Source organism: Saccopteryx leptura, chromosome 1, assembly GCF_036850995.1.
Source record: "Saccopteryx leptura isolate mSacLep1 chromosome 1, mSacLep1_pri_phased_curated, whole genome shotgun sequence".
Classification (NCBI taxonomy): domain Eukaryota; kingdom Metazoa; phylum Chordata; class Mammalia; order Chiroptera; family Emballonuridae; genus Saccopteryx; species Saccopteryx leptura.
Window position 1 is genome coordinate 387421331 of NC_089503.1, and position 15097 is coordinate 387436427.

Sequence of the window (15097 nt, forward strand, 5' to 3'; positions counted from 1 at the left end):
GGGCAGAGCATCGCCCCCTGGTGGGCGTGCCGGGTGGATCCCGGTCGGGCGCATGTGGGAGTCTGTCTGACTGCCTCCCTGTTTCCAACTTCAGAAAAATACAAAAAAAAAAAATGAAAAGAAATAGAACTTACGGGATCTAAAATAATCTTGGAAAAAAATAGTTCCAATTGCTAGATAAGTAAGGTTATTGGCTGGGTATTTTATTAAGAAATATAAAATGTGGCCTGACCTGTGGTGGCGCAGTGGATAAGCATTGACCTGGAATACTGAGGTTGCCGGTTTGAAACCCTGGGCTTGCCTGGTCAAGGCACATATGGGAGTTGATGCTTCCTGCTCCTCCCCACCTTCTCTCTCTCTCTCTCTCTCTCTCTCTCTCTCTCCTCTGAAATGAATAAATAAAATTTTAAAAATTAAAAAATAAAAAAAAAAGAAATATAAAATGTGCTCTGGCTGGTTAGCTCAGAGGCTAGAGCATCACCCAGGCATATGGATGTCCCAGGTTTGATTCCTGGTCAGGGCACACAGGAGAAGTGACTATCTGCTTCTCTTCTCCTCCCTCTCCCTTCTCTCTCTTCTCCCTCAGCCAGTGGTTCCAGTGTGGGCCCCAGTTGTGCATTGAGGATAACTCCATTGGTCCCAGTGTCAGCCTCAGGTGCTAAAACTAGCTCTGTTGAGCATTGGCTCCAGACAGGTTGCCAGGTGGATCTCTGGGAATCTCTGTTGGTCTCTCTCAGTGCATGCAGGAAACTGTGTCAATATCTCCCCTCCTCTTCTTAAAAAAAGAAATGTAAAATGTCATTGCCTGCGTTTCCTTGCATAGAGCACTTTGAAAATAGTCAAAGTGCTCTGTCAGCTCAGGAAGATCAGGCTGAGAGCACTGCAGAACTAGCAGAGAGAATGCAGTACCATCCAGGAGGAGCGATGGTTAGGGATGGAAGTCTGTGATAGGGGCGCTGCCTCAAGAAAAAAGTAACTGCAAGTGATGGAACAATTTTTAAAAAATATATTTTATTGGGTTTTTTAGAGAGGAGAGAGAAAGAAAGAAATGAAAGTGCAGGGGTAGAAGAGTTGGAAGCATCAACTCTTGGGTCTGTGGCTGGACCAGGCAAGCCCTATATCCTTTATCCACTTTGCCACCACAGCTCAGGCTGTTGGACAATTTTTTTTTTTTTTTTAAGGTTGGGCTTGGGAGGACTTTTTTTTTTTTTAAGATTTTATTTATTCATTATAGAGAGGAGAGAGAGAGAGAGAGAGAGAGAGAGAGAAGGGGGGGAGGAGCAGGAAGCATCAACTCCCATATGTGCCTTGACCAGGTAAGCCCAGGGTTTTGAACCGGCAACCTCAGCGTTTCCAGGTTGACGCTTTATCCACTGCACCACCACAGGTCAGGCCTGTTGGACAATTTTTAAAAACTGAGGAGCTTCGGCCCTGGCTCAACTGGCTCAGTAGTAGAGCGTAAACCTGGCGTGTGGAAGTCCCGGGTTCGATTCCCGGCCGGGGCAAGCTCTATCAGCTTCTCCACCCCTCCCCCTCTCCTTCCTCTCTGTCTCTCTCTTCCCCTCCCACGGCCAAGGCTCCACTGCAGCAAAGTTGGCCAGAACACTGAGGATGTCTCATAGTCTCCGCCACAGGCACAAGAGTGGCTCAGGTTGGAACAGAGCAACTCTCCAAATGGGCAGAGTATTGCCCCTGGTGGTCATTCAGGGTGGATCCCAGTCAGGCGCATGCTGGAGTCTCTCTGCCTGCCTCCCTGCTTCTCACTTCAGAAAAAAAATTTAAAAAATTAAGTAGCTTCCCTGATGATCCCAATGCCACCTAACTCCCTATACCAGCCCTCAGAAGGTAGGCAGTTGTGGTAACAAGGCTAGATTCACTGTTTTTTTTTTGTTTTTTTTTTAATTTAATGTTTATTTTAGAGACAGGAACATCAATTGGTTCCTGTCTGTGCCTTGACTGGAATGAAACCTCTGCACTTGCACTTCAAGATGATGCTCTAAATCAGGCAGAGTCAGGCAGGGTTTGTGGTGTGTGTGTGTGTGTGTGTGTGTGTGTGTGTGTGTGACAGAGAGACAGACAGTAAGGGAGAGAGAGGAGAAGCATCAATTCTTTGTTGTGGCACCTTAGTTGTTCAGTGATTGCTTTCTCATATATGCCTTGACAGGATGGGGGTTGGGGGGCTACAGCAGACCAAGTGAGCCGTTGCTCAAGGCAGTGACCTTGGGATCAAGCTGTTGAGCCTTGCTCAAACTACATGAGCCCACACTCAGTGCCCCGGAGTTTCAAACCTGGGTCCTCTGCGTCCCATTCCAATGCTCTATCCACTGCGCCACCGCCTGGTCAGGCCATGGGGCTTTTAAAAAAAGACTGTATTGATTTTACATAGAGAGGAGTTGGAGGAGATTGAGAAGTATTAACTCTTAGTTGCTTCAGTTTAGTTGTTCACTGTTGCTTGTCCTATGCGCCTTGACGGAGCACGGGGGACCTTAACATTCCTGGTCCATGCTCCATCCATCGCACCATCACAGGCCAGGCTCATGGCCTTTTTAACCTCAGGTATTGCCTTATTACTAACCTATATAGCTATTGTTAGTCCTGGTGTTTTAACACGGTTTTGTCATCAAAAATGCAGAAACGATACCAAACAACACAAAAAGTTCCTTGACAAATGTGAGAGAAGTTGGATTCTTGGTTAAAAGAAGTGGGGTCATTTCAGGTGCAGAGCCAATATTGGCGATTTTTAAGGTGGCGATCATTAGGTATAAGGACCGGTAACTATCATCCTTCACACTAATCGATCACCCTCAATAAGGCCCCTCGGGTCACCCCTTCAAGGTATCCGGTGCAGTTCAGTGGGAACCGCAACCGCAACCGTGGGTCCCCCCTCCTAGCACCGCTCATTAAAGGGACTGGGGCGGGGAGCCAGCTTGGGACCCAGGAGGACCGGCCCCTCCAGCCCGGTCCAGAACCAGAGAAGCGGTCTCTAGGGGGCGACGTGGGGCCGACCCACAGCTGGGAACACTGCGGAGTCCCGAAGACGAGAATCACTCCCGAGGGTCTACGACCTCTTGACCCCTCCCAAGGGCCCGACGAGAGGGACGAGGGAGCGAGGTGGCGGCAGGGAGAAACCACGAGGCCCCCACCGGTCGCCCATCCCAGCCTCAGCCTGGTGCGTTCCCGGGGGGCTCAGGGGACCGTCCCTTCTCCGCTAGGCCTCCCGATTCCTCTGGCTCAGTTGTACGAGTTACATTAGCCAGTGCGAGAAAATTTAAGGTTTTTTGTTTCTTTCCTCCTTTAATCACGTTTTGAAAAGAAACAATCACATATCGCCCGAGGCCACCAGGAACCTCTGCGGCCACCCTAGGTCCCCCGCTGTGGCAGATCCCCCAAGGCCCCGGGACGTGAACAGGCCCCGCCCCCGCCGAGCCCCCAGCTCCCGCCATGCTCGGCACCACTCCCGCCAGGCCCCCAGTCCCCCGGGTGCGGTCTGGCCTCGTCCCCGCCAGGCCCCAGGTCTCGGCACCAGGACCCCAGGCCCCTTGGGGCCCGGCCTCGGACAGACCCCGCCCCCGCCAAGCCCCGCCCCCCACAGACCCGCAACTCCCGCCGTCTCGGCCCCGCCCCTCTCCGCCGGGGTCTTGTTTGGCTCAGGCTGCTTCCCGGTTCGTGCTCAGCCCAGAAATTTCTGGAGTTTTCTAGGCTCGAAGGTGGGGACTGACCGAGAACACGCCTCAACAAACTGCCCCACGCAAGACACCCTAGCCCCGAGACCCGCCCTAAAACATCAAGCCTGGTAACGGCTCTACCTTTATTTTTATTTATTTATTTTTATATTTTTCTGAAGTTGGAAACGGGGAGGCAGTCAGACTCCCACATGCGTCCGACTGGGATCCACCCGGCATGCCCACCAGGGAGCGATGCTCTGTTGCAACCAGAGCCACTCTAGCGCCTGAGGCAGAGGCCATGGAGCCATCCTCAGCGCCCGGGCCATCTTTGCTCCAATGGAGCCTTGGCTGCGGGAGGGGAAGAGAGAGACAGAGAGGAAGGAGGGGGTGGGGGTGGAGAAGCAGATGGGCGCTTCTCCTGTGTGCCCTGGCCGGGAATCGAACCCGGGACTCCTGCACGCCAGGCCGACGCTCTACCACTGAGCCAACCAGCCAGGGCCACGGCTCTACCTTTAATATCCAGAAGGCTCGGTGAACTCCGTGCCACCTGCCATTCCGCACTCCCTTTCCTTCCCCTCTTTCCAACCCAACAGTCCGTTTTGGGGGGAGGGGGAGGAGGCGGGGCTTGGGGGAAGCTGGAAGGGTGGGAGCTGGGGGCCGTGGTGGTGGTCCCGCACCCCCGGTGGCGGCGGCGGCAGCGGCGGCGGCTGCAGGGGGGGAGACCTGGCTGGTCTCGCAGCCAGCCCCATGGTGCCGCTGGGGGGCACATCTCTGATCATCACTTTTCACTCCCTTCGTTTGTGGCCCTTTTTAGAGAATGACACCATTGGGAGGATTCCAGCTGGGAAGTATGAGGGCTGTAGGTTGATCACTGGTTCTATAATTACCTGTGTGACTAAACCACGTCGCTGACCCGTTGCGCTCCTCTTTGAAAGTGACAAGGTTCGGCTGAATGTCCTCTACCTAGAAAACCTAAAGTGGTTTCTACCCTAAACCAAAGGGAATGCCATAGTGCTAGTAGTACCCAGCTTTGAAAGCCCCTCAGTACCAATGATGGAGAGGTCAGACGGGAGAGTACCGACCCCAACACAGGGGAGAAGGCAGCAAGTATGCAGTACTGTCACCGCCATTAAACCAAGGCCTTATAATCCCACCGATCCTGTGGCTGCCATCCTATGACAGTAGTTAATTCTACTTTAGAGATATAGTCTTGTGTAGTTTAGTTAACATACAAGTATTCCGTTATTATTTTTTTTATTTTCTTAGATTTTATTTATTCATTTTAGAGTTGGGGGGAGAGAGAAAGGGTGCTTCCCATATGTGCCTTGACAGGGCAAGCTTAGGGTTTCCAGTTGGCGACCTCAGCATTCCAGGTGGACACTTCATCCACTGGGCCACCACAGGTCAGGCACAAGTGCCCCATTATTAAGGAAACAGCTTCAATGGGAACTATATTCTGGATGCAAACTCACTTCTTCCCTTACCCAGGTTCCTCCCACCCCCATGCTACCCGAAATCCACAGAGTTCCCAGGTCATTGAAGCTCTTGCCACTTGGTGCTTAAAAATGCTTGGCTCTACGCAGGCTTGCCCGCTTGAGTGTGGGATCATCGACATGATGATCCTGTGGTCGCTGGCTTGGGCCCAAGGTCACTGCCTTGAGCAAGGTGTCAGTGGCTGAGCTGGAAACTCCACATCAAGGCAAATATAAGAAGCAATCAGCCCTGGCCGGTTGGCTCAGCAGTAGAGCGTCGGCCTGGCGTGCGGGGGACCTGGGTTCGATTCCCGGCCAGGGCATATAGGAGAAGCGCCCATTTGCTTCTCCACCCCCACCCCGTCCTTCCTCTCTGTCTCTCTCTTCCCCTCCTGCAGCCAAAGGTTCCATTGGAGCAAAGATGGCCCGGGCGCTGGGGATGGCTCCTTGGCCTCTGCCCCAGGCGCTAGAGTGGCTCTGGTTGCAGCAGAGCGACGCCCAGGAGGGGCAGAGCATCGCCCCCTGGTGGGCGTGTCGGGTGGAACCCGGTCGGGCGCATGCGGGAGTCTGTCTGACTGTCTCTCCCCATTTCCAGCTTCAGAAAAATACAAAAAAAAAAAGAAGCAATCAATGAACAACCAAGGTGACACAACTATAAGTTGATGCTTCTCATCTCTCTTGCTTTCTCTCTCTTTAAAAAAAAAATAGCTTGCCTGTAGCTGGGGCCAGGTAGTCCAGTGGATAGAGCGTTGTCCTGGCGTGTGGATGTCCTGGGTTTGATTACCGGTCAGAGCACACAGAAGAGCCCATCTGCTTCTTCATCACTGCCCCTCTCGCTTCTCTCTCTCTCTCTCTTTTCCGCTCCTACAGCCATGGCTCCATTGGAGTGAGTTGGCCCTGGGCACTGAGGATGGCTCCATGGCCTCCACCCTCAGGCGCTAAGAAAAGCTCAGTTGCTGAGCAACAGAGCGACACCCTAGATGGGCAGAGAGCATCACCCCCTAGTGGGCTTGCCATGTGGAACCGGGTTAGCGTGCCTGCAGGAGTGTCTCTGCTTCCCCTACTCTTACTGAGTAAAAATAGAAAAAGAAAAAGGGGCTATGCACTAAGCCTGACATGCTCAGGGGGGCCCCATGGCAGGCCTGACAAGTTTACTGACCAAAATAACTACACAAGATGGTGTGATCAGAAATTCCTAACTGGGCAGGTCATAGTGGGTAGTCATGTCTCAGCCAATAGCTTTCTTAGCAAATGCCAGTCTCCACTTTAAGTGAGCTCTGTCCACTGTTCTTATACATCTAAGCTGACATACCTTTGAAATGTCAGTGATTTTCTTTTCCTAGCCCTGGAAGTCGCAACCCCCCCCCACACACACACACACACATCAGAGCACAAGGTCACTAGAGCACGAGACCAGAGAATCCCTCATTGTGATCTTGATTCCCATACCATCTCTATGCGCGGTAATGTTAGTAACTATCCAGTACCCACCAATGTAAAACTATCTGTTTCTCCATTTTGCCTTTTTTTTTTTAATTTAAGGGGTAACATTGGTTAATAAGATGATATAGGTTTCAGGCCCTGGCCGGTTGGCTCAGTGGTAGAGCATCGGCCTGATGTGCAGGAGTCCCGGGTTTGATTCCCGGCCAGGGCACACAGGAGAAGCACCCATCTGCTTCCCCACCCCTCCCCCTCTCCTTCCTCTCTGTCTCTTTCTTCCCCTCCCACAGCCAAAGCTCCATTGGAGCAAAGTTGGCCCGGGTGCTGAGGATGGCTCCATGGCCTCTGCCTCAGGCACTAGAACGGCTCTGGTTGCAACAGAGCAACGCCCCAGATGGGCAGAGCATCGCCCCCTGGTGGGCGTGCCGGGTGGATCCCGGTCGGGCGCATGCGGGAGTCTGTCTGACTGCCTCCCAGTTTCCAACTTCAGAAAAATACAAAAAAAAAAAAAAAAAAGATATAGGTTTCAGGTATACTATTCTATAATACATTATATGTATATGGTATTGTGTGTTCACCATTCCAAGTTCCATTTTGCTTCTCCCTCACCCCATGCTTTCTCCTGTCTCCTTACTTTACCACCAGTGGATTTCATGCATCTTTCTTAGGTCTTCTCCTTTGATTCCTTTTTTCTTTTCCAAATGAGAGGATGGGGACAGAGACACACTCCCGCATGTACCCCGACAGAGATCCACCCAGCTAGCCCGTGTGGGGCCGATGCTCTGCCCATCTAGGGCCAGGCTCACAACTGAGCTATTTTTAGCAGCTGAGGTGGAGGATCCACAGAGCCATCCTCAGCGCCTGGGGCCGATGTGCTGGGAGCAATCGAGCCATGGCTGCAGGTGAGGAAGAGAGAGAAGAGAGTAAGGGGGAGGCGTGGAGAAGCAGATGGTCACTTCTCCTGTGTGCCCTGACCAGGAATCAAACCTGGGACTCCTTTGATTCTAATGTATCAAATATGCTACAAAACTGCTATTCTCCAGAGCATTTGCAATCTTACACTCCAACATATGTCATCAGTTTGGCTCAAATAAACTCATAAAGACTTTCTGGGCCCTGGTCAGTTGGCTCAGTGGTAGGGCGTTGGCCTAGCATATGGAAATGCTGGTTTTGATTTCCGATTAGGGCCAGAGGCGGATTGAATGGTGGCTTTACTGGCCATGCACCCTGGGCCCTGACTTCTGAAGGGCCCCGACTTCTGAAGGGCCCCGCAAAACCCCAACTTTATACTTTTTTCTAGTGACACCAAGTTTGGTTTCATATGTGCAATTTTAACATTAACAGTACTGTAGTGGAAAAACCCATTGCATGGCCTTGGATGGGACCACAGCCAACAAGAAAAGAATTTTTTGCCAAGAGAATTGTTTTGTGACTTGAAGGTGGGTCACTGAAACAGGTCTATGTGACTGAAGGCAGTTTCTGGGCTTTTTCTCAGTAAAACATTCTCATAAGATTTCTGTACCTTCTAAGGTTATCCCTTCGGATAAGGAGAAAAATGTTGTGGGAACCATAGAAGCAATAGCAATTAATGCTTTCTGATACTATGTTGTTACTAAGCTATCTTGCAGGTGCATTCCATGTATCTTTAAGTAAAAGTTACACTTAATGTCATGCCAATTTCTCAGTAAACAAGCTTTTTGAAGTCTTGTGAATAAAATTAGGACACAACCTAAACTCGGGGCCATTTGCCTGAGCGAACGGTGGTCCTTTGCTAGTCCTTGATGATTTATTCTGATCTCTCTCTCTCTGCACCCCCAACTCACAACAACACAGTACATAATATTTTTTTTATTTAAAAATATGGTTAACATCTATTTTTATTTTCCCTGTATTTTTTTTTTTTTTTTTTTTTTTTACGGAGAGAGAGCGTCAGAGAGAGGGATAGGTAGGGACAGAAACAGAGAGAGATGAGAAGCATCAATCATCAGTTTTTTGTTGCAACACCTTAGTTCATTGATTGCTTTCTCATATGTGCCTTGACGGCAAGCCTTCAGCAGACCGAGTAACCCCTTGCTCGAGCCAGTGACCCTGGCTCCAAGCTGGTGAGCTTTTGCTCAAACCAGATGATCCTGCGCTTAAGCTGGAGACCTCAGGGTCTCGAATCTGGGTCCTCCGCATCCCAGTCCGACGCTCTATCCATTGTTTCACCGCCTGGTCAGGCTTCCCTCTCTTTTTTTAAAGGGCGGCCCAATATTATCTCCTGCACCCAGGGCCTCAACCAATCTTAATCTGCCTCTGGTCAGGGCACATAGGAGAAGTGACCATCTGCTTCTTCATCGCTCCCCCACCCTCTTCTCTCTCTCTTTTCTCTTTCCAGAGCCATGGCTTGATTGGTTCTGAGCGCACTGTCCATTGGCACTGAGGATGGCTCCATGGAGCTCCGGCATCAGGCACTAAAACAGCTCAGTTGCAAGCCAGGTCCCAGATGGACAGCGCATCAGTCCCAGATGGGGATGGCCGGGTGGATCCCGGTCGGGGCACATGTGGGAGTCTGTCTATCTCCCCTCCTCTCTCTTGGAAAAATAAAATTTTTTAAATTAGAAAAACTAAAAACTTTCTGCTGGTGTGGACGTTTATTACATCACAAACTAAATCCCCAAATTAATAAAGTCCTAGTTCTGCAACATCCCTAGGGGTTCTTATAGTCACCTTACACACTTATTACACCTGTGACTAAGTTTCTGCTTTGGGTACTCAGTGTAAAAGGAAAGACTAAATCAGGGAGATCCTGTTCTTGTCAGGAAACGGAAAACAAATATAGGTGCTTAGGTTTCCAGACCAATCTACAGAGATTTAACTCGAACAGTAGTTAAGTTGTAGTGTGTAGTTGACTGTCTGATTCATGAAGACCAGCATTCCTGGGGGATCTTTCTCTGCTACCCCGAAGTATGGGAGTCAGATCTGAGCCCCTATCACCATGTTTACTGGCCAGACAGTGGACACAGCAATGTCCTTTGCTTCCAGCCAACAGAGAAGCAGTCCAAATTGCACAGGTGGAGCCTGACCTGTGGCCACGCAGTGGATCAAGCGTCCTGGAACGCTGAGGCCACCAGTTCAGACGCCTGGGCTTGCCTGGTCCAGGCACATGTGGGGGCTGATTCCTCCTGCTCCCTCCCCCTTCTCTTCTCTCTCTCTCTCTCTCTCGCTCTCGCTCTCTCTCCTCTCTAAAATGTATAAAGTCTTTAAAAAAAATTTTTAAATGCCCATGTGCAGTGCAAGAAGGAGAGAAGAATCCAATGCTGTGGGTAGCTGCTGGTGGTCAGGAAGCGTGGAGGAGGGGATGGAGGTTAAAGGAGTCTGTAAGTGTTTATTCAATGGGCGGCTAAGATGGAAGTTTGGGGAACTCCCAGCCAGATGGTATTAAGAAATAGAAAATTTCTAAAGTTTAACTGGTTTGATTAGATTAAGGAGGTGAGTCATTAGGGAGCTACAGCAGGATATAAAAAAAAATGCTATACCTGCCCTGGCCTGCAAGTATGTGCTGATAACGCCCAGGCTGGGATTTTGATCCCGGGCAGGGCACACACAAGAATCACACAATGAATGTATAAATAAGTGGAACAACAGGTCCATGTTTCTTTCTCTCCCTTCCTCTCTTTCTAAAATCAATTATAGCCTGACCTGTGGTGCTGCAGTGGATAGAACACCGACCTGGAATACTGAGGTCCCTGGTTTGAAACCCGCAGCTTGCCTGGTCAAGGCACATACCAGAAGCAACTACTATGTATTGCTCCCTTCCCCCATCTTCTCTCTCTCTCTCAAATCAATAAATAAAATAAAATAAAAAATGAGAGGAAGGGATAGGGAGGGAAGAAGGTGTGTGTGTGTGTGGGGGGGGAGATAGAGAGAGAGAGAGACCAATCTGATATTTTTCCACTTATTTATGCATCATTGGTTGATTCTTGGTTGTGCCCTGACCGGATGGAACCTGCCACCTTGGTGTACCAGGACAGTGCTCTAAGCGGCTGAGCTACCTGGCAGTGGGAAACCTATGTATTATTAACCAATGTAATCCCCCTACATTCAGCTTAAAAACCAAAGGTGGATATAGCACCAAGTCTTTTTCCGTGCATTGTTAACCCCTTATTTTTGCTTTAATGTCCCTCATATTTTTACTTCAAGCTCCTGAGAAGGGGTCTTGCCTGCCCAAAAGGATGAAGGAAAAAGGTAAAAATTAAGTTACCAAGTGTGGTTGTATTTAAAACAGTCTGCAGGTAATGCACAGTGAGTTGGAATGTAGACTAAAATAAGCAAGTGGGTGAATTATGTGTAATACAAATAAGCTGAAGTTTCAGATCAGCTGGAACTACAACTTGGTTCTCACCAACCCTTCCAACCTTACAGTGATTCTGGGGTTGTTTGCTTAAAACGGGCCACCTGCCAACCAGCAGTGCCATGAGGCTGTTAGAAAAGAACAATGTCTGGGCCCCTCCCTGGCTGACTCACCATTCCATCACATTTATTTTAAAGCAGTGGTGAGGGGACCTGACCCGCGGTGGCACAGTGGGTCAAGGGTGGACCTGGAACACTTGAGGTTTGCCGGTCGAGGCAGATCGGGGAGGCAGCTACTATTCATGCTTCCCGCTTCTTCCCGCCGCCCCTCTCAAAGTAGTCGATAGCTCAGCTATTTGGAGCATCCGCCCAAATCGAAGAGGTTGCCAGTTGATTAGGGCACATACAGGGACAGTTCCACGTTCCTGTCTGTCTCTCTCTCGAGCTAAAATCAATAAGTTTAAAAAATTAAAAAATAATAATAAATGGCGGGGATCCCAGGGGTTGCAGGAACTGGGCAGAATGCCACATTCGGGACCATGTGGTTAACCCTTTCCCTACTCCACCCGGAGGCATCGCGAAGGCAAAAAGGCCAAAAGGCTTTAGGGCAAGGTTCACGGAAAACTGTTCTCTTCCTCACGCAGGAGCCACCCCAAGGCTAAGAGAGCGACTGGGCGCGGGCAGTGCCGCCGCGGTCCCGCTCTTCTCTCCTCGCCCCGCCCCCCGGCTCCGTCCCTTCGTCCCCTCCCCGGCCCCCCACCCAGCTCCTTCCTTCTTCCAGTTTAAGGACCGCCTGTCTACCTGATTGCTTTTCTTACTCAAAATTCAGATCCCTCCGCATCCCCATTCCTAGATAGTCCGTGTGGGTTAAACAGGATGTCAAGAATCATAGTGCATGATCTCTTCATTGCTCCCCGTTTTAAAAAGAAGCCGGGAAACGCCACCGACAGCCAAAGGGATCCTCGGGCAGCCCGGGCGGCGGGGACCCTCGGCGAACCGCCCCAATGGGCAGTGTCCGTCAGCGCCCAGGTCCAATCGGAGTCTCTTCGGCCCACACGCCTCACCCTCTTCAAGAAATTAGGGAAATTTCTACGTTAAATCAAATCACTGGTTTCAGCCCCAGGACCCCTCACCGCCCCAGATCTACGTTGGAGCCAAGAGGTGCCCCTTCTGGGTCGATTTCCACTAGGTAGCTGGAGCCCGCGTCGCGGGGAACTGACACGGGGGGCGGGGCGTAGAGTCTAAACCCCGCCTTCCCGGCGGCCCTCCGCCCCTTCCGACTCCAGCCCCTCCCCGGGAGCCAAGAAAAGTCTGGAGAGTTCTGGGAGGGGCGGCACCCAGTGTGCTGATTGGTCTGAGAAAGCCCGGGGGGCAGGAAGCACAGCGAACCCCCGAGAACATTCCCGACCCGCCGCCTCGCCGAGCACGGGGATTGGGCCAGCGGGGAAGAGGCGGGACTCGGTGAAGAAGATTAAACACGAACCGCCTCCGGTACCCACAACGATCCCGCCGCCTAGACTCACTCTAGCTCCATTCTGCCTATTGTTCGTGGACGCAACCTCCGCTGACCCGAGCCGCCGAGGAAGAACTTCTGCGACCCCGGCGTTCCGTCTCCCGCTTCGGAAGGGACCGAGGTTCTCGTCGCGGACCCGGACCGCGGTTTTCAGAAAAGACCCGAACCTCTCAGCACCCAGCGCGAGAACAAGGCAGCGGCATGGCTAAAACCACGGCCATCGGCATCGACCTGGGCACCACCTACTCGTGCGTCGGGGTGTTCCAGCACGGCAAGGTGGAGATCATCGCCAACGACCAGGGCAACCGCACCACACCCAGCTACGTGGCCTTCACCGACACGGAGCGGCTGATCGGGGACGCGGCCAAGAACCAGGTGGCGCTGAACCCGCAGAACACCGTGTTCGACGCCAAGCGGCTGATCGGCCGCAAGTTCGGCGACGCGGTGGTGCAGTCGGACATGAAGCACTGGCCTTTCCAGGTGATCAGCGACGCGGACAAGCCCAAGGTGCAGGTGAGCTACAAGGGGGAGACCAAGGCGTTCTACCCCGAGGAGATCTCGTCCATGGTGTTGACCAAGATGAAGGAGATCGCCGAGGCGTACCTGGGCTACCCGGTGACCAACGCGGTGATCACCGTGCCGGCCTACTTCAACGACTCGCAGCGCCAGGCCACCAAGGACGCGGGGGTGATCGCGGGGCTGAACGTGCTGAGGATCATCAACGAGCCGACGGCGGCCGCCATCGCCTACGGGCTGGACAGGACGGGCAAGGGGGAGCGCAACGTGCTCATCTTCGACCTGGGCGGGGGCACGTTCGACGTGTCCATCCTGACGATCGACGACGGCATCTTCGAGGTGAAGGCCACGGCCGGCGACACGCACCTGGGAGGGGAGGACTTTGACAACCGGCTGGTGAGCCACTTCGTGGAGGAGTTCAAGAGGAAGCACAAGAAGGACATCAGCCAGAACAAGCGAGCCGTGCGGCGGCTGCGCACGGCCTGCGAGAGGGCCAAGAGGACCCTGTCGTCCAGCACGCAGGCCAGCCTGGAGATCGACTCCCTGTTCGAGGGCATCGACTTCTACACGTCCATCACGCGGGCGCGCTTCGAGGAGCTGTGCTCCGACCTGTTCCGGGGCACCCTGGAGCCCGTGGAGAAGGCCCTGCGCGACGCCAAGCTGGACAAGGCGCAGATCCACGACCTGGTGCTGGTGGGCGGCTCCACGCGCATCCCCAAGGTGCAGAAGCTGCTGCAGGACTTCTTCAACGGGCGCGAACTCAACAAGAGCATCAACCCGGACGAGGCGGTGGCGTACGGGGCGGCGGTGCAGGCGGCCATCCTGATGGGGGACAAGTCCGAGAACGTGCAGGACCTGCTGCTGCTGGACGTGGCTCCCCTGTCGCTGGGTCTGGAGACGGCCGGGGGCGTGATGACGGCCCTGATCAAGCGCAACTCCACCATCCCCACGAAGCAGACGCAGATCTTCACCACCTACTCGGACAACCAGCCCGGGGTGCTGATCCAGGTGTACGAGGGCGAGAGGGCCATGACCAAGGACAACAACCTGCTGGGGCGCTTCGAGCTGAGTGGCATCCCGCCGGCGCCCAGGGGCGTGCCCCAGATCGAGGTGACCTTTGACATCGACGCCAACGGCATCCTGAACGTCACGGCCTTGGACAAGAGCACGGGCAAGGCCAACAAGATCACCATCACCAACGACAAGGGCCGCCTGAGCAAGGAGGAGATCGAGCGCATGGTGCAGGAGGCGGAGCGCTACAAAGCAGAGGACGAGGTGCAGCGCGAGCGGGTGGCGGCCAAGAACGCGCTGGAGTCGTACGCCTTCAACATGAAGAGCGCGGTGGAGGACGAGGGGCTGCGGGGCAAGATCAGCGAGGCGGACAAGAAGCGGGTGCTGGACAAGTGCCAGGAGGTGATTTCCTGGCTGGACGCCAACACGCTGGCGGAGAAGGAGGAGTTTGAGCACAAGAGGAAGGAGCTGGAGCAGGTGTGTAACCCCGTCATCAGCGGCCTGTACCAGGGTGCGGGCGGGCCCGGGGCGGGTGGCTTCGGGGCGCAGGCCCCGAAGGGAGGCTCCGGCCCCACCATTGAGGAGGTGGATTAGGAGGTCCTTCCTTATTTTTTCGTATTTGTTTTTGAGACGGAAAGCACCCAAAGACCTTTGTATTTTTTTTTTTACTTTCAGCTCTCTGCTGTTTTTAAGTTTAAAGTTTGTAGCCTACTTAGGTTTTTTGTGTTTATTTTTCTTGTTGCATAACAATTATGTTCTGTAGTTTAGAGTATTGTCTCGTTATTTTTCTTAAATCAGATACAGTGCAACTTTTTTTTTAAACACACCAATAGTTATGGCTTTTTCTTTTTCATAATTTGTGTATTATGAGTGAAAAATAAAGTAAAATGTTAATAATGTGTGTCTGTTTCTATTCGGGAGGGCTAGTGGACTCTTCTGAAACGTCTCAATTCCATCTGTGGCTTGAAAGGGACAGTACTTCTAAAGGCAGGTGCAATTGTTAGCAGCCTTGACTACGGCTGCTTTTGTTGGGAGGATTTCTAGGTGATAAAATACATCCGTGGTAGCAAACAAAATTCTAGGTGACGGAGCACTTTGATTGGGGTGGGGCCTGTGGTAGTTTTCACTTGTCTCAGTAGGGACAGAGG

The 15097-nt window shown here is 52.4% G+C and overlaps 1 protein-coding gene, 1 long non-coding RNA gene and 1 other non-coding gene across 3 annotated transcripts; all 3 read left to right on the top strand.

Annotated features, from left to right (window-relative positions):
• Positions 1 to 3618: 3618 nt before the first annotated feature.
• On the top strand, positions 3619 to 9021 carry LOC136389620 (uncharacterized). Its single transcript, XR_010748328.1, has 2 exons — positions 3619 to 3793; positions 8955 to 9021. It is a non-coding gene; the product is annotated as an uncharacterized lncRNA (long non-coding RNA).
• On the top strand, positions 6716 to 6791 carry TRNAI-GAU (transfer RNA isoleucine (anticodon GAU)). Its single transcript has one exon. It is a non-coding gene; the product is annotated as a tRNA-Ile (tRNA).
• A 3375-nt stretch (positions 9022 to 12396) lies between the features above and the next one.
• Positions 12397 to 14791, top strand: LOC136387760 (heat shock 70 kDa protein 1-like). The gene has a single exon (XM_066359772.1). The coding sequence runs from the start codon at positions 12624 to 12626 to the stop codon at positions 14541 to 14543; it is 1920 nt and encodes a 639-aa protein (XP_066215869.1). The 5' UTR covers positions 12397 to 12623; the 3' UTR covers positions 14544 to 14791.
• The last annotated feature ends 306 nt before the right edge of the window (positions 14792 to 15097 follow it).